General features: G+C 41.2%; 2 protein-coding genes and 1 long non-coding RNA gene across 3 annotated transcripts; all 3 read left to right on the top strand.

Moving 5' to 3' along the window:
* Nucleotides 1-300: 300 nt before the first annotated feature.
* On the top strand, nt 301-3,635 carry pde6hb (phosphodiesterase 6H, cGMP-specific, cone, gamma, paralog b). Its single transcript, XM_042505642.1, has 3 exons — nt 301-368; nt 2,000-2,157; nt 2,967-3,635. The coding sequence occupies exons 2-3, from the start codon at nt 2,015-2,017 to the stop codon at nt 3,082-3,084; spliced, it is 261 nt and encodes an 86-aa protein (XP_042361576.1). The 5' UTR covers nt 301-368; nt 2,000-2,014; the 3' UTR covers nt 3,085-3,635.
* Nucleotides 3,636-6,510: 2,875 nt separating this feature from the next.
* LOC121957305 (G-protein coupled receptor family C group 5 member D) lies at nt 6,511-12,273 on the top strand. The gene is made up of 4 exons (XM_042505875.1): nt 6,511-6,745; nt 8,336-9,465; nt 11,907-11,962; nt 12,126-12,273. The coding sequence occupies exons 2-4, from the start codon at nt 8,376-8,378 to the stop codon at nt 12,201-12,203; spliced, it is 1,224 nt and encodes a 407-aa protein (XP_042361809.1). The 5' UTR covers nt 6,511-6,745; nt 8,336-8,375; the 3' UTR covers nt 12,204-12,273.
* An 853-nt stretch (nt 12,274-13,126) lies between these two features.
* On the top strand, nt 13,127-14,249 carry LOC121957306. Its single transcript, XR_006106744.1, has 2 exons — nt 13,127-13,651; nt 13,789-14,249. It is a non-coding gene; the product is annotated as an uncharacterized LOC121957306 (long non-coding RNA).
* Nucleotides 14,250-18,373: the final 4,124 nt, after the last annotated feature.

Below are 18,373 nucleotides of genomic sequence, written 5' to 3'. Positions count from 1 at the left end.
ATGCAGGCCTGCTGAGGTTTAAAGGGATAAGCTCGATTAAATCCTTCTAGATTGATCTTTGACACCGTCTACCCGGTATGGCTGCATCGCTTCCCTGCCACAGCAGGTAGCGAGGGCAGCAGCGGGCGGGGCTGATGATGGGAACAAGGACAATTAAGAAACAGCGAGGGGAGGAGGGGGACAACATGCAAGCTTTGTCTGAGAAGTTTGACCTTTTCCGGTGGCCATGTGACTGGAAAGAGGAGGACGAGGGGATTAGAGATGAAGATATAAAAGCACAACACAGACAACACACCACAAACTCAAGGCAAAGAAGAAATCTCAGAGCAGAGATCAGCAGTGGCCTCTTGGGATATCTGTGACAGCAGGTGAGAACAAACTCTTATTGACTTTACCTGCAGTCTTTTCTAACGTTTTCATGGGATTTAATCAGAAACAGTAATTTAACTGTGGACTGGTTATAGATAAACAAATGCTAAAAAAGTAGACAATGCAAGAATTTAGATGAGGATGATTTCGACTCTGATGAAAAGGTTGGATTTAGTGCAAATATCCATTTGTGCATTACTAGTTTACCCTTTAAAGTCTGAATCAATATCAGTCTTCTTGCTTTGTGTTCAGACACCAAGAACAAGAATTTAGACCTGAAACCTGAGAATATTGGGTTGATACTTTTGAAAACATAAAAACAAAAACATAATCAGCAAATTGGCAAGTAATGTCCAGCAAAGACAACAAAAAGTAAAAAGAAGAAACTAAATAAAATTATTAGATTTAAAAAAAATGTTCAGAAAACTATATTTATAATTCTTACTATATATTTAAAATTACTTTACAGTGAAATAAAAACAATTTCTTGTTTTTGTTTTAAAGTTGTTGTTTTTTTTAATTTGTAATTTTCAGGGAACATTTTTTTCTTTTTTTTTTTACTAATTTCTTGCTTTTGAGGTCATTTCTTAAGTTTCTCATCACCTTCTTCCCATGTTTTTGAAAGAAATGAAGGCAGTTTGTTTTAAAGGGTTAAAAGTAAACTAATACAGGAAACAGCTTAGATGCAAAAAGTTTGGACACAGGTGAAAAAGAAGAGGAATGAAAACTTTTATAAGTTTTATTTATCCTGTACTAATAACATGGTTTGCTGCAATTTAAAAAGTGGACAAAAATTGGATAAAAAATGATCAATCGTAGCTTGAAGTTAAAGATGTAGTCAAGTTTAGAAAAGCAATAACAAAGAAAGTCTTAAGATGCATGAGTTGAAACTTAAAGGGACAACAGGTGCATCCTCTAATGCCCGGTGTAAAGAGGATTGACTTCAGTCACAACAACAGATGGCTGATAACATGTTGGGCAGCTCTGGTGCAGCTTCACAGATCACGTGAGCGCAGAAGGATAGTCTGCTCATCTGTAACTCTATCCACACGCAGTCTAGATCTGCCGCCGCCGCCGCTGCTGACAACGCAGGTGGCTCATATGTTTGAGTTACATAAAGTGCCAACGCAGGGTGTTTTCCACCTTTGTCAAATAGTCTTAACAGGATTACCAGTGTCAGGAGTCAGAGGAAGGCGGGTGACACCGGGAGATTAGGCAGGATACGGTTTAAGATCAGGACGTTTGGTTCAAGAGGTCCGCTGCACAAAAGCAATTAAGTAAAATGTTTAGATGCAGTGATGAAATCTGCTGATGATGTGACTGAAAACTTTAATAACTTTAATAACTTTAAGGATCAAACATGAGCAGTTAAATGGGCGTCTAAGCTGAAGTTAATGGAAAAGTCTGACGTCCCGCTGCATACAGCATCCCTGTTGTTAAAGAAGGGCAATTAGTCCTCTGCGGATCAGAGTGGGATTACAGCTAATCTGGCTGTTTAAACTAATCTGCATAATCTGCACTGATTGGCATCGAGAGCTGGAAGGAAACAGGATTAGCAGAGAGGACAAAAGAGCAGAGGGCAGAGGAGGCTGTGATCGGTTTCTAAAAACCATCCTCTGTGTTGTTTCAGAGACCCTCAGCAGAAATGAACGCCAGCCCCCCTGCAGGAAGCGCCCTGGCCCCCGGCGGAGCAACCGGCCCCACCACACCCAAGAAGGGGCCACCCAAGTTCAAGCAGAGGCAGACTCGTACATTCAAGAGCAAGGCCCCCAAACCAGGCCAGAAGGGGTAAGAAAATATATATGTACATATATATATATATACATATATATCTGCTAGGGCTGTGAGCGTTCACCCGTTAATCATGATGCAGTTAATGTTAATAAATAACGTAGTTCTTTAATAATCCTGGCGAACACTGCTGTCTTTAAGAGGCTGAGATTAAAAGTTAAAGTGAAGATACTGGTATTACATGAAACTAGAGGAGGTGGGGAATCTGGTGGTATCATGTCACGCTAACTTCTCAGTAAGGGGGATAAAAAATGCTCCAAAGTTATGCTAAATTTGGGCGATTTCACATAGAGTTTTGGGCCAAACCTTGCTGTTTTTTGCATGCAGTGTACATTATTATTGTATTTGAATATTTCTGCATACTGAAATTGCTCCCACCTACGAGCTGAGCACACAGGTGCAGCTAGTAAGACTGAGGCACGATTTTGGAGTGTGAATCTCACAGAGACATTGCTAAATGGGTGGAAACTGATTGGAGAACAGTCAACATAGTGGAAAAAGTGACGTCCTCAGGTTGTTGTGACCAGTTAGTTAAATGTCTTACCGTCGTGGGGATCAGTAGTTTCACGCAACTGGAACTGGAAGTCCTAAAAAAGTGCAAAACCCAATCAGGACACTTTGATAAAGAATTGCATCACCTTGTTAATATGAACTTTAAAACTGTTTTGTTAGGCAAAATAATTTTAAACATGCGATTAAAAAATGTGATTAATTGCAATTAAAAAAAATCATGACAGCTCTAATATTTCTTCACATTAGTGCAAATAAATCAACTCACACTCACCTGTGTGTTGTCCCTCCTCCAGCTTTGGTGACGACATCCCCGGCATGGAGGGTCTCGGCACAGACATCACGGTGGTGTGCCCATGGGAAGCCTTCGGCGACATGGAGCTCAGCGACTTGGCCAAATACGGCATCATCTAAACCTGCTGCCTCCTGCCTTCCCCACCTGCCTGCACCTCTCCTCTGCCTAATCCTCTCCGCCCTGCCTTCTCTCCGTCCCGGCTCGGCACGCCGCGATAAGGCTGCCGGCAAACCCCCTAACGCCCTCTCGTCTATCTACCTCATGCTTCTCTCCACTAAGTGGATGTAAAGTATAATAAAGCTGCTTTTTATATTATATGATACTGTTTATATATTCTGAATATATATATATATATATACTTGAATGAGAAGACGAGAAAAAAACTCCACATACCTTATTCCCTTTCCCTTCATCTATTTATCATAGTCTTCTCCTCTCTTCTCCTCCCTCCTCTTTCAGACTCCCCCTCTCTCCTTCCCGCCACTCCTCACCCACGGCAACGGACGCAAGCAAAACACTAGTTATTACTGGCTTGTATTTGCTTATAGCTGTCTAAAAAATGTAAATATTTTGACATTTTGACCTTGTCTCCCATCCCACCTTTTGTACTTCCTCCCGCTGTTATTTTGCGTTGGATTTTTTACTTCACTGTAAACACCAAGGGGTGCAAGGAGAGAAACAGCGAAAACAACAATGCACTTTCACGTGAGCACGGAGGATGATCTCCCTTTTTTATCCCGTATCTCTCTCCTTGCTGCTATCTGAACCCACGTCCCTACGTAGAGAGAACTGAATGTTTTGTGTTGCATCACAATGCCACCAAAAAAAAACGTACTGTGAACTGGTCTGTCCTGATAGCTGCAGTAAAATGCATATATTTTTAGTACTCACTTTGTCCGTGTCTTCTTTTTCTGGAACACCCTGATAAAAAGAAAAAAAAGAAACAAAAGCACAGTAAGAAATGAATCACAAGCAAAAACATGTCAAACAAAGGGAAGCAATTATGGATTGATATCTTTAAAAAAAAAGCCTTGAGTGAGAAACAAAAGGACTCTACAACATTTTACAGCAGTCTTATGACTCAAATTGGGGACATTTTTCTTCTGTGTCTTAACTACAACAATGTCTGAGTGCATTTAATAATAATTACTGCTCATTTCAAGACTGAGAGGCTCTTTGTTGGAAAAGAAAATCAAAACATGGCTTTAACAAGAAACTATTCTTTTACATCTCACAAGGGAAATAAATGATCTGGTATTAAGTACAAGATGTAGCTCACAAATCAAACCCCGGACTATATTCAAACAGTAATTAGTATGTTTCTCAGTTGAAAATACATCATATATAATCCTTATTTATTGATTAACATACACTACATTAACCAAAAATATACCACAATACATAGAAACTGGATGCAAAGATGACACCAATTCAGTTAATGGAGTTCCTCGCCGGATGCATACTCTCATAGACTTTACATTGTGATGACGTCACAGATGTTTTGACGCTTTTCTGGATTTGAGGAAAGTTTTACAAATCTAAAACCTCCATGGATAAAAAAAATATCACAACAGAAAGAGTCATAATTAACCTTATTGTATCTTGCCCAAAGATACTTCAGCTTGTTGACTGTTGGAGCCGATAGACGGGTTTCCTTTACAGATTTGCACAAAACTTAGGCCATATTTTCTAAATGTCAATGAAACACAACTGTGAGAAGACTTAAAATCCACTGAGTGATGTTATGAGACTTCTCCTCTCATGATCACGTTCCAGTAACCATGCCGATGGATGTTCAAAACATTAGCAGGTTTATTTCTATTGCAGTCACAGCACTAGCCGTCATTATTTCCAATCGAAGGCCATGTGGGAGAGTTATACGAGCGATAATATAAAGGCAAGCCCTTAATACGTGGGAGCAGCCACGTATGAGGGATTTCTGGGAGCTTATAGTCCACGATTTCACAGAGGAATTGTGGATTCAAAACTGCCAGATGATCCACTCAACTTTTGAGGAGTTATGCAATTCAATAACAGCTCTTGTAGCTCCTGCTGCATCATGGGAGCCGGTTCCTACTGACAAGCACAAAGACATAGCCTCATGTGACCTAGAGAAGCCAAAAAAAAGTGTTTCCATTGCAGTTTTGTGAAATATGGCATTTTCGAATCGCCTGAAATACCATGTCATGTGAGCGTAAATACTTTTTTTGTGATAATTTTTTTTTTTTTTTTTAAATCAACATGCGATTTGAGGGTGAATTGAAACCCACCTAATGTCAATAATGTGCTCATTTAAAGCCAACCAGGATATTCTTTCTCAAGTAGTTTTGTTACCTAAACTTAACCGTGTAGTTTTGACACACGTTTAACAGTACGACCGTTAGTACGTGCAGTGAAATATGATTTTTGGACTCACTGGGTGTATTTTCATGGACCCTAATATTAATGTTTTGTTTTTGTTCTTGGTTGAGGGAGCTACACAACATTAACGTGTAAATTCCATTGCGTATAACAGCAAAAAGTTAAAATATTTAAAATTTGGACCGCATTGCCGTCTACCATTAACGTCGGTATCCTCTGCCAGTTCACTATAATCACATCCAGATTGTCAGTGTAACATCTGTGTGATTTCATGTGAACGCAGCGTGGAAAAGCCCCTTAAAAAGCTATGAAAATAAATAACTTAAACTCTAAAATTCACAGAATTTTTCACCACATCTTCTGTCAAAACCCAATCTGTTGCCAGCTGCTCTCAGACGCTTCAGTTTGGCTCTTTTTTAAAAAATAATGAGCCTCTATCATGACTGAGTGTCTGAGAATCTGCAAACAAATGTTTCTCTTCTTTCCATTTCAGCCCAACCTGCCAGTAACAGAGAACTGCGTGTGATACTTAAAATAAATGACGTCATGCTTGAATTCCTCTGGTGTTAGGTGACAAATTAGGGAGATTTTTGGTCGGAAATATTCCGTAGATTGACATTATTTTTTGGTACCTTTTATACAAACACATGTATGTGCATATTTTTGGGTCCTGCAGCGAACAGTGTTCATAATTAGAGAGATAAAGTTGTGTTTTGGAGCCTGACTTTACAGTTGAAGAGTGACTTGAGGTTCAACCGAACACACCCTGTAAACTCTGCCTGTACAGGCATGAGTGGAGGAGCTACGTACGGACTTGTAAAAGCCAACAGTGAGAAGCACTCCACCTGAGGCTAAATCACCGAAATGTTGTGGCTGTGATTTCCCAGTCACTAAGGTGACGGCCGGTGCTGTTCTGGATCCCGACAAGACCGGGATGAGTCAGTCTGAGTCTCGCCTGAACTCCATTACATCAACGAGCCTCTGCCCTCCACCTGAGCTCGAGTTTTACATGAACATCCCAACAGAATCCCACATAAAGTGCACATTATGCAGAGAGGAGATGCAAATTCTCGGGAAATGGGTGCACGAGCTCACCCTCCGTGTGGGTGTTTGTGTGCATCATCACCTCCAGGTGTGTGAGCCCCACCCATCGGTCCGAGGGAGGGACCAGGGAGGCAGGAGGGGTCTGACAGGAAGGTGTGAGCAGGGCTGCAGGTTTCTTTTGTGATTGTCCAACCTGTTGAGGTGGAAACAGTCTCCTGTCCCGTGTCCCAACTCTTCCTCATCTCGTGCTCTTCCTGCAGAGACATGGAGACATTATCAGGATAGAGCGGCATTAAGCGGTCATCACTGCAACACTTCCGGGCAAATTTAAAGACCGGAGTGGGATTTCGGAGCTCACACCCCGAAGGATAAAAAGTAAGTTTCACAGTTTTTTTAAAGGTTTCGTACAGCTTTTCTGATGCCGTCTTATTTTCAGGTGGAGCTTTAATAGATAACGTCATAGTCAGCAAACATGTAGAGCTGTTTTCCTCAAAATACTGAGTGACATTTCTGGGATTTATACGGTGGTCCTGAGGGTCAAAACACTACAACATTTCACAAATCAAAACAACGTTTGAGAAAACAATATTTCAGGCAACTCAACAACATTTTACAAAACAAGTTAACATTTTACAAAACACAGCATTTCACAAAAGTTCTCAAAAGTTTCAGTGTTTTCTGAAATGTTGTGTTTTGTGAAATTTTGTTGTGTTTTGACCCCTTAGGGCCACTGTACATTTATGTACAATCGATGTCTTCTTTTTTTTCTAATAACAGCTTTAATAACTGGCTAAAATCAGATGATCACGCCTTATAATTAAGTGAAAATAATCTACTGACACCACAAACATCATCCAGTGTCGGGCAGAGTTAAAGGTCATATTTAGCGGATGATAAAAGCCGTATTTGAATCTCTGACGCTGCAACAAAGGTTTCGTTACAGGCTGGAGGAAGTGGCGGCAATCAGGGATATCTCTCAGCTCCCATCCGCGTATAAACCCCACCCCCTCGTGTGTGTGTGCGTGTGTGTGTGTGTGTGTGTGTGTGTGTGTCTTTATGAGCTGATGCAGCAGAGTCGTCTCTTTCATGTCTGTCTCTCTGTCCCAGCCTCACCTCCATGTTGCAGTGTTTTCTCTCCGTTCTTTATTCCAGGCTGACACACTCCTCTGCCTTGTTCTGGCATGTTTACACACTCCCTGCTCCCGCGCTCGTCACTCTCGCTGTCAAACCGCTCTCACTTTTGTCTTTTCCACGCTGTGACCTCTTTATCCTGTCTTCTGTTTCTTTCGCTTGTCAGTCAGCGCGCTGCTAAAGCATGCAGGGAATCTCGTACTTCAGGGATACTCAGCTTGCTTTGCTTGGGGGCCACTTTTCCAAAACGACAGGAGGCCGGGGGCCAGTCGCAGCAGCCCCATACATGTCTCTAGGATCTTAGGACATTTCTAGGATGTCTCTGGGATTTTAGGAATTTTTGGGGATTTCAGGATGATTCTTGGAGTCGTTTTTAGGATTATGGGATGTTTGGGGAATTTTAGGACATTTCTATAATTTTAGGACATTACTAGGATTTTAGGACGTTTTTAGGATTTAAGGACGTCTCCAGGATGTTAGGACATACGTATTTCTGATTTTAGCATGTTTCTAGGATTATAGGATGTTTTGGGGATTTTAGGACATTTCTCTGATTTTGGGACTTTTCTGGGATTTTAGGATGTTTTGGGGGATTTTAGGACACCTCTAGAATTAGGAGCTTGGCTCGGGCCTCTGTTGGGCGTGAGGGATTCTCCACTGGAACTTTTTTTGATAAACAAGCTCTATTTTAATGCTGTTTTATGCACTTTGGTACCTTACGTACGTTAAAAGTATAAAAAAGATCTCAGCGTGAATCATTTCATATTTAGGAGGCTGTAAGTTGAGGATCACTGTTGTTCTTAATTTTGAAATATTTGTGCTTTTTGTTTTTAGGAGATCTTCTGTATCAAAGGAATCCTCAGGTGGATTAAAAATGGCCTTTTTTACCCGAGGATCCCTTTTCCACCTCCTCCTGCTCCTCTTTGTCCCTCTCACCTGTCTCAGCCAATCAGACAACAGCAACTCAATCAACGCCACAAAGCCGTCCTCTAATGACACGTCCCTGAGGGGCGTCAAAGGCTGCGGCAGAGAACTGGACCCCATCTACAGGTACCTGTGCGACCGCCGGGCAGCGTGGGGTATCGTCCTGGAGACTCTGGCGTCCGCAGGCTTCCTCTTCAGCATCGGGCTCCTCCTCGGCCTCCTGCTCTGGTCTCTGTGGATCTGCATCTCATCCAGGAACCAGCGCAGCAGCATCGGAGGCACGGTGGCCAGCATGACCATGTTCCTGTTGGCCACCGCCGGGATCTTCGCCATCACCTTCTCCTTCATCATCCGCCTCACCCCTCAGACCTGCCCCACCAGGCTCTTCCTCTTCAGCGTCCTCTTCTCCCTCGCCTTCGCCTGTCTCTTAACTCGCTGTTTGGCTCTGCTGGGCTTCGCGGCGGCCCGAGGCTGGGGGGAGCCGGCGTTGACCCTGGGGCTCTTCATGGTTCAGGTTATCATCTCTACGGAGTGGCTAATCCTCGTGTTGGTCCGGGACAGGAACCCGTGTGAGTACAGCCAAAAGGAGTTTGTCATGCTGCAGATCTACGTGCTCTGCATCCTGGCCATCGCCTTGATCCTGTCACTGCGCCTCTTGTGCCGCTCCTGCTTCACGTACAGCTACAGCTACACCGGCGCCGCCCGCCAGCAGAGTCGAGCTCAGGCCACGCTGCTCTTCCTCACGCTGCTGCTCTCCGCCTGCGTCTGGGTGGTGTGGATCACCATGCTCGTCAGGGGGAACCCGAAGCTGGACCGGCAGCCGCAGTGGGACGACCCGGTGCTGAGCATCGCCCTGGTGTCCAACGGCTGGGTGTTACTGATGGGATACGGTTTGTCCCAGATCGCCTTCTTCTGCCAGGGGGAGGCCAAGTCCAAAGATATCCCTCTGAGCTTTGCAGGCTGGACGAGTCCCAGCGCTGATATCCCGGGACTGGCCAGCCCGAAGGAGGGGAGGGAGAACGGGAGCTTTGAGAATGACGGTGAGAACAGGAGAGGTGGTGTATTCACTTAATAAAGGCTGCAACTAACAGTTTCGTACGGTACTTTCCTGAAATTTCTCCTCGTTACACCCCCCCTTCGACAGCTAGGGAGCTACTTACTATTCTACCAACTAGTCTCCTCATTAAACAGAGAAATACAACTGTGCACCTTCTGAATCCAACTTTCTCTCAGGCACTGAAGACTGACAAGGCCTCACTTCATTCACGCTTAACAGAAACAAAATAAAACTCACCCAAATCATCTTGGTTACTCTTGCTAATAATAAAGTTTGTAAGTCCACTGTTCTAACAATCACCAGCTCCGGTTTGGTCCAAATAAATCCTTAATTCACAAAGTTAGATGTAAAAAAAAAAAGATGCCGTTATTCCCCATGGCCTCTTTCTGCAGGCCGCCGGCTGTTTACAGTCCCGTAACTTCTACATCCACAACTAGGTGTCAATGTGTCTTCCATCTCAGCTGCCTGTTCTACCAGATGAGACCGGAGATGGAGCTCTGGTGGTGCATGCTGTGCACTACATACAATGAGCTTAATAGAAAGAGAGCCCCTGTATTTATGACAACGTTGAAAAACCCTGGTGTACCGTGATACCGCCCGAGCCTAATCCCTCTCAGTCATCATGTATGACCCACTCTCGGTGTGAGGCGTGGCATTTTTCTGCAGAGACTTTTCCCTCTGGCAAGCGTGTTATTAAACAGTAACTGACAATCCTGCTTAGTAAACCTTTAAATTTGTCTACCCAAGGGGACATCTTCACATTGCTTGTTTGTTTTTTTATTCTAAATATATAACTTTACTCTCATTTCTCAGAGAACACCTATATGTAGAATATGTTGCTGAATGTGCAGGAAATTTTTAACATGAGCAGAATTCTCTCTGAAACACACCTGAGCGTATAAAGTCCAGGGCTTTATAAATTAACTGTAACAAATTAATGTATCATTGACGTAAACAAGGGTCACATGCACATTTAAAGACGATACACTTTCCCAACAAACGACACAAAGCAGAATGGAAAAGTAAACTTTGCCTACGTGTGTGTTGACTCAGCAGTGATAACATTAAACAGTGAAGGTTGATCTGCAGGAGAATAAATATTTGAAAGCAAAACAGCAAAATGCCTGAGAGTCTCATTGCATGATATGCCATCATAGCTGATTTTTATATTTTGTTTGCCTGAATTTTGCATTTCTCTTAAAATAATTTTTCAAATTTGCACCATAAAGTGATACATAAATATTAACCAAAAGAAAATTGAGTGTTTTGTGCCCAAAATTTCCTTGGGAAGGAGCCCCAAACCCTCCATTAAATACATACTTACCGATGTTGAAATGAAGCCAACATCCCTGCATGGCACTACCAGAATGCATTTCACGGCTGCTTACATAGACGATGATTAGGAAGTGTGGAAATGGCCGATCCTGTCAACACAAATATTTACGTATTAATTTAGCACTGGTGTGTTTTACTGCTTTTGAATTCAACTTTTCATTTGTCAGAAAAAAATGTCTTATTTCTTCTTCTTCTGTCTTGATTACCCTTTTGAAACCTGAGTAAACTGATTTCTAAAAAAAAAAACACAAGTAATCAGAAAATGAGTTAAATGAATAACTAAATAAATAAATAAAGATTTAAAAAATAATGATATTTATATATTTAAATAATTTTGTGACATAATTTTTCTTAGCTTTTTCTTTTTTCCCCTGGTAATTTTCCCTAGCTTTATTTTTAAATCTACCTATTTCTTGCATTTTGGAGATCAGTCCTTACCTCGTTTCTTATTCCCTTTGTCTCTATGTTTCTGAGGGAAAAAAAGCACAAATTAACTCAGTGTTCAAAGGTGAAAAAAACAAGAAAAGCAATGTTGCCCCAGTTTTCAAAGGGTTAAGAGCATTGTTTCACCAACTTTTGTACTTTTGTCTTATATTCCGGTCAAATTTTGCATACTGTACCTTTGCAACTGCAGTCACTCCGCACTTTACACTTTGTATATATGTATATATGTACAGTCTCTTAGTTTTTAGTTTTTTAAGCGTATTCCTTTTATATTATATTAATATTGTTTGCTCTTTATTCTCTTTGTTCTTACTGTATGGCGCTGCTACACCCCAATTTCTCAGTTTTGAGATCAATAAAGTATATCCATCTATATCTAAATAACAATACAGCTAAAATGTATAAATGCTTCTTCACACTCTTCAATCAAACAAAGCAGAAAAAGTAACCATGTGAGAGTGTGGCAGCTATTTCAGATTCCCTGACAGAAACCCTTTACGTGAATAATAACAGGAGTCAGAGTGAATATGGAGCCGATGTCCAACATTAGAAAATGAATTCCTCCATCAGTGCGCGCGGCTCTTTATGATGAGCAGAGTATAATGAGCCGATAATGAACCAGCTGTATCATGTGTCTCCCTTCAGGCAGGAGGACGAATCAGTCTCTGCGGTCGCCCTACGAGTCCGGATTCTCCGTGACAGTGAGTAATAAACCATCAGGATTAACAAACTTCACAATTAGGCAGCGTGACCTTTGACTGCTGCGCGCATTCAGCTGAGTCGCACTGTAAGGTTAATGAACGCGCGCTTTATCGCGCGCATTAACTGCTCTGACGTGACGGATGTTTGATTCTGATGTTTCAGGAAATCGACCCTGAGAAGGATTACACCATCCCTCGCCCGCAGACCACCAACTTCCTGGAGCCTTATGACGAATACTGATTAAAATTATTGTCCTATCTGCTCCTCACCAGTGGTGGAACAAGTATCCATACCCTTTACTCAATTAAAATACTAATACCACACTGTAAAAATACTCTGTTACAAGTTAAAAAGTCCTACATTGAACATTTTACATGAGTATATTTTACTGAGTACTATAAGTGTATTCAGGGGAAAAGTAAAAGTACCCAATGCAAAAAAAATTCTAAATAAATAAAAACAAACGAAACATTCCAAAAGCTGAAAATTGTAAAAGAAAAAAAAACTCAAAATTATTTAGAAAAAATAAAATAAAAACCCTAAAAACTTAAAATTATTTTTAAAAAAAAAAAATTGAAAAAGCACCTCAAAAATCAAAATTCATTAAAAAAAAAACATCCCAAACTGTATATTTAAAAAATGAAAATAAAATCTAAACACTAAAAACTCAAAATAGGTTTTTTTAATAGAAAAAAACTAAAAAAATTGTAAAAACACCTCAAAATTGTAAAAACACAGCTCAGAACTATTTAAAAACAACCAAAATCAAAATTATTGAAACACAATAGAAAAACACCCGAAAAAATTTTAAATTTACCAAATTGTTGGCAATGAATTTTTCTCTCAATATGTCAATCCTAACTGTTAGTTTATCTATAAACTAAAACAAAACAAAACATATTTTATAAATTTTAAAAATGTTTTTTAATGCAAAAAAACCTAATCTGTAACGTAACTAAAGCGTTCAGATAAATGTAGTGAAGTAAAAAAAGACGATATTTTCCTCTGAAATATTGTGGAGGAAAAGTGTAAAATGACATGAAAAGAAAAAGCTTGTACTTCAGTACTTGAGTAAATGTACTTGGTTACGTTCCACCACTGCTCCTCACAAACACACAAATGCACATAAACTGATATTTTCCAAAAACTGGGGGCGACGACCCAACACATGCACTAATCTGTTCTTGGCACAAAAATGCGTTTTTCTGTTTTCTTGTGCAAATGTAAATATTTTTCAAATGCAGCAGTGGGATGTGAAACCCTCTGTCCCCAAAAAAGAAGAAAAGACTCAGCAGAATGACTCATCTGAGTTTCATCATGCAGGCTGGATGGGTTCAGATAGTCCAGCTTTTCTCTGGCGGGAAATCCACATCCCAAATGCTTAGAAGAAGTGTCTTTATGTTGTGAGTGTGTTGCTCTGAGATGGTATATAATAGCCCTGAGGCACTAGAGGAGGCGTGAAACTGTCACTGTGAAGGTGCCAAACTGCTGAGCGGAGCAGAGGCATCTGTGAGAGAGGAGAGGAGGAGAGACGAGATGAGACGAGACAGGAGGAGGAGAGGACAGGAGACCTGTCAGCACCGTGGGAGGCTCGTGCCATCACTGATTAACATCTTCATATTCAAAGTTACATTACAGTCGCCGGCTGCTGCACTGAAAACACAGGATGTGCTCTGGGTGCAGACGAGGTGTGTGTCCTCTCACACACACAAACTGACTCTACACACACATGCTGGTGTTATCAATAAAAAGGTTTGCTTATAAAAGAGGAGTTTTTTTTTGGTTTTCTCAAACCTTTTGCTTCTCCCACTCACAATCTGCACAGATGGCACACCAAAAAGCCAATTAACTCACAACCAGATTGAGTGCCATGCCTGCAGGCGCCTGCTGCACCAACACGCAGGAGACACGCAGCACCGCGGAGGAGCCAGCAGGGGGCAGCGTTTAGATGCACCAGTCAGAGGAGATGGACAAACGGACAGAGAGGAGGAGCGTTTCCGCAGCAGCAGCAGCAGCAGTATAACTCCATGTAACACCTCCTGCATGCATGATTTTCCTCACCTTTTTCCTTAAGGTTCCCAACATGGGGGTCCTGACCACATTAAGGGGTCACCGAAGCTTAACAGGGGGACAGGGGACAGGGGACAGGGGCCATCACTTCAGGAGTGGGAACAGATTGTGCAGGATAAAGCACAAGACTTTTATTGAGTGATTTATCGATCCGTGTGTCATCCGTTTATTCAAATATTCAATTCTGACTGGCAAACTAAAAAAACTACAAAACGAGTGAGAATTTGGGGTTTTTTTTTTGTAGAAATCAAATTTTGCAAAAAGACGTGTTTTTTAGTTATTTGCTTAAAAGGAAAAAATCAAATAAACAAGAAAAAACAAAAACAAAATAACTAGTAAATCTTACGTTGTTCTTTGTTTTTAATTATTTATTTTCCCATTTCCTATGGCTTCGCTATACTGCGGCTTCGCGCATGCGCAGCTTGAAGACTGGCGCTCAGAGTTTAGGACACGACAGGTGAGAAGATTCAGACACATTTCAGGTATCAGAGTGAACAAACTGGATGAACAGCTGCTGTAAAGTGACTTTAGGGCTCAGAGTTAAGACCGACTTCCGGTTCTGACGGAGCTCCAGTTAGACTGAAGACTTGTGTGTGTCGCGCTGTAACTTTTACGCACAGTACGGAGCAGGCCTGAACTGGAAAATGAAACAAGTATCCATGGTAACGGAAACAGCACATACCCCAAAAAAGTGAGAGAGGGTGGCAGCGCGTCTTGTGTGTCTCATTAAAAGGACAGTTGTGGGTTTTGAAGTGGGGCTGTATCAGATACTGATGTACAGTCTATACAGCTGCTGGTCGGCGCGCTCCCGGTTTGCAGAAACATGCGGGGGCGCGCACCACAGGGGTTCATAGCAAAGCTGTTTTAGTCACTTTAAAGAAAGACCTACTAAAAATCAATACCAAACACGCACGCACGCACGCGCCAATCACATCAAGTAACAAGGATTAACCGGAACAATAAGTAATAATACTAAATATGAGAGCACTGCAGTGTGTCAGAGACATTTACACTGTAAAACTGTGTGGATGCTGCTGCTGTCTGCTGTCTGACCTGCAGACTGTTACACCGCTGCAGTAAGTCTGCTGATTCATTCTGCTTCATGTAAAGCAGCACTAAACAAACTCACTTTATTTAATTGACCTGCATTTAGTTTGTGACAAGATTTAGCAGTAATATTCAGTAACAACAACAACAACAGTAATGATGTTAACAGCAGTTACTCTGAGATAAATAATTGTCTAAATTTACAGCTTCACAGAGATGTGTGGATGCAGGTAAGAAGCTCTTCTCCAGCAGCTGCTGGGAGTTTCTGCTAAAGACACCTGATTCATCTGGACAGTTATAGAGGACATTAACCGATTAATGCACAAGCAAAGACATGAACCTGCAGCAGACAGCGTAGGACAATGACAGTGGAGCGGACACCGGCGGAGACACCAGCGGAGAATGAGAGCGGAGTGGACACCGGTGGAGACACTGGTGGGGAATAAGAGCAGAGCTCATTTAAATAATATTGACGGTATTACCAGAGCCGAGGTCACCAACTTTAGTACGCCGGGCTGCAACTTTTACACACAGTTTGGTGCAGCCCTAAGCAGGAAAGTGAAACAAGTATCCATGGTAACGAAAGCAGCAAACACCCAATAAAGTGAAGAGGATGGCAGGCGTTATTTTTAAAAAATCAATACAGCATTCAATTAGAGTATTTTCACCACTTTACCCCACCGTAACACAGTCTTCTTTCCTTTGGCACTACATTTCTGATCCGCCGCTGGTCATCATTTTTTACTACTTTCTTGAAATTTGTGGGATTTTTTTACCAGGTGGATCACCGGCTTTTTCTCAATTTTTTTTCAAAGAAATCATACAGGTTTTCTCAGGTTTCAAAGGGTTAAATTGCTTGTGAAAAGGGGTCCGAAATCTGCTCGAGAAAACCAATGTCCATCCAGGTTTCAAAGGGTTAAATCAAAGGATAGTTTGAAGTTTCAACTTGTTCTGTGTTTTTTTTCTCTCCCAGTGGCTTACAGTGACTCTGCCACCCACAAAGGTCAATTCCTCACTTCAATGGATGCAATCAACACACACACACACACACACACACACACACACACACACACACACACACACACACACGTGCACTCTTATCACACGGCCTTCAATCTATTCTTCCAATTAGCTCGACTTCAATTACTCAGACAGAGAACGCCATCAAATTGGCAATTGGCCTCCTGTGCATTAGAGCAATTAACAGCAACGAGGTTTCCCGCCACATCCAACCCATTTACGCCCATTAACTCCAGATGCAATTAAAGATTGTTCCAGATTGTTCCCCCCTGATGGCAGCCATGAGAAAAGTTGGAGGTGGCACAAGAGCTCATCGCGCAGGAGATTTTGGTCAAAGCTGAGGGGCGTTAAATTCGCTGCAGCCTCCATCGATTTTCTGACTCACATTTTGGGAGGAAAAGTTTGTGCACAAAGTGAGAAAGAAGCGACCCGATTCAGATTTTTTATTCTCACCCGGCACAGATCGGATGTGTATCGTGAGCGTGTAAGCAGGAAAAAAGCACAGGAAATCAATTATTCTCAGTTCGGTTTCAGGCTTCATTCACGTGTGAAAATAAATCAAATATGATTTGGATATCTGAGGGGGTCAGGAGTCTATGTAGACAGGTTGGATATTTCCTGTCGTACTAACTGGTAATTGAAAATGCAAGAATGGCGCATTTGAATGATGTAATTACATGCGCTCGGAAAGTGGAAAATACATCACTGGAGGACGGAGGTTAAGACAGTTTTCAAATGCAGATGTTACTGATTTTTTTAAGCCTTTGGAGCAAAACAGTTAAAGCAGGTTAAGTTAAAAAATCAGATATAGGCAACAAATACGAATTTGGCATCAAGATTTAAGGTGTAAAACCAGTCTTTGTTAACCCTTCAGAAGATCGGCATAATTTTTCAGAAGAACATGTAAAAAAAAAAAAAAAAAGGCAATGAGTAACTTAGAAAGACATGACACAAAAATGTGCAATAAATAAGAAAAAATTAACAAGAAAAAAAATGACCTGAAAAACATGATAAAATAAAATCATAATTTAAATAAATTTTAATACATAATTCTAAACTTTTCCTGATCTTTTTTTCCTAATTATTTAATACATTTTTTATGATTCTCTCTGTTTTCTAATTTTCAGGTCATTTTCTTATCACTTTTCAATTTTTTTTTTTTTTTTTTTTTTTGCAATTTGTGGGACATTTCATGCCAAGATGCTGATTGCTTTTCCACTGTTTTTGAAACAAATCAAACTAACTTGTTCATTTTTCAAAGGTTTAAATGCCTGTTAAAGGCATCTGAATGCAGCACAAAAAGACTGATGTTGATTTAAGTGTCAAAGGGTTAATCAAAATGTTGCAACAGTCTCCTCTCACCTCCTGTAAGACTCTCAAACAGCTTTATCTCCCGTTGGGTGTCTATTCAGCGCAGCCTCGCTCCTGATTGGATAACCTCGTTCCACACGAACACTGGAAAAAATGATAAAGAGTTACGCAATCGTGGGAAGGAAACGGCATCACGGTTATCCAGAATCAGGGCAAATATCTGGGAGTGTGCTCTATCGCCGCCTGATAACCAGAATAAGAGAGCTGGTGCACCGTGAGAGGGAAGGATAGAAGCAGGTGTGGAGCCGAGGCGCCAGTCAGATGATTTTTAGACTTTACATACACAAAATAATACCTGCAACTCCACTCAGACTTTAAAGATATAGTTTACCAATACAAAAAAGAGTATTTTTTTATTAAACTAGGCTGTCTCTGCAGTAGATATACATACATACAACCTTTAGGTATGCTTTAATATTACACTCGTATTGCTATTTTCAAAAGAGTTTATTTTTTAGCCAGCATCAGTCCTAATCAAAAATATTAAATATTCATTTCCAAAATTTTGGTAATCCTTGTTTGTCGCTTTTATCATCATGGTCGAAAGCAGGTAAGTAAACAGCAGAAAGCAGCACGGAGGCTGGTGAAAATGTTACGGTGGTCCCCTCTTTTACACGTCTCACTTATTCAGTCTCTATCTCAAACTTGATGGAGTTAATAACGATTTTTTTCGAGCGATCCTTGGACAGAGACGGACGGTATTTTGCGTCAGCACGTTTTTGCATCTCGTCAGTAAAGGGGTTAAAGTTAGTGCATTCACCCAAATGTCGTGTTTGCATCAGCGCTGTTTGTAGCTGAAGCCGATTCGACGATTGTCACCCTTCCCAGTGCACACAAAAGCCAGAAGTCAGTGAGTGTTCAGTGAATTTGGAAAGGTGCTTTGTTTAGGACTCAAAACTCAA

This window comes from Plectropomus leopardus, chromosome 17 (assembly GCF_008729295.1).
Source record: "Plectropomus leopardus isolate mb chromosome 17, YSFRI_Pleo_2.0, whole genome shotgun sequence".
In the NCBI taxonomy this organism is placed as follows: Eukaryota; Metazoa; Chordata; class Actinopteri; order Perciformes; family Serranidae; genus Plectropomus; species Plectropomus leopardus.
The sequence above is the reverse complement of the archived record's forward strand: the minus strand, read 5'-3'. Positions and strand labels throughout refer to the sequence as shown.

Bases quoted from the DNA above. Each gene is read 5' to 3' on its own strand.
- LOC121957305 (XM_042505875.1), top strand. From the start codon at position 8,376: ATGGCCTTTTTTACCCGAGGATCCCTTTTCCACCTCCTCCTGCTCCTC. The intron at 9,466-11,906 runs GTGAGAACAGGA...GTCTCCCTTCAG, and splicing joins CGGGAGCTTTGAGAATGACG to GCAGGAGGACGAATCAGTCT. The intron at 11,963-12,125 runs GTGAGTAATAAA...CTGATGTTTCAG, and splicing joins AGTCCGGATTCTCCGTGACA to GAAATCGACCCTGAGAAGGA.
- pde6hb (XM_042505642.1), top strand. From the start codon at position 2,015: ATGAACGCCAGCCCCCCTGCAGGAAGCGCCCTGGCCCCCGGCGGAGCA. The intron at 2,158-2,966 runs GTAAGAAAATAT...TCCCTCCTCCAG, and splicing joins CCCAAACCAGGCCAGAAGGG to CTTTGGTGACGACATCCCCG.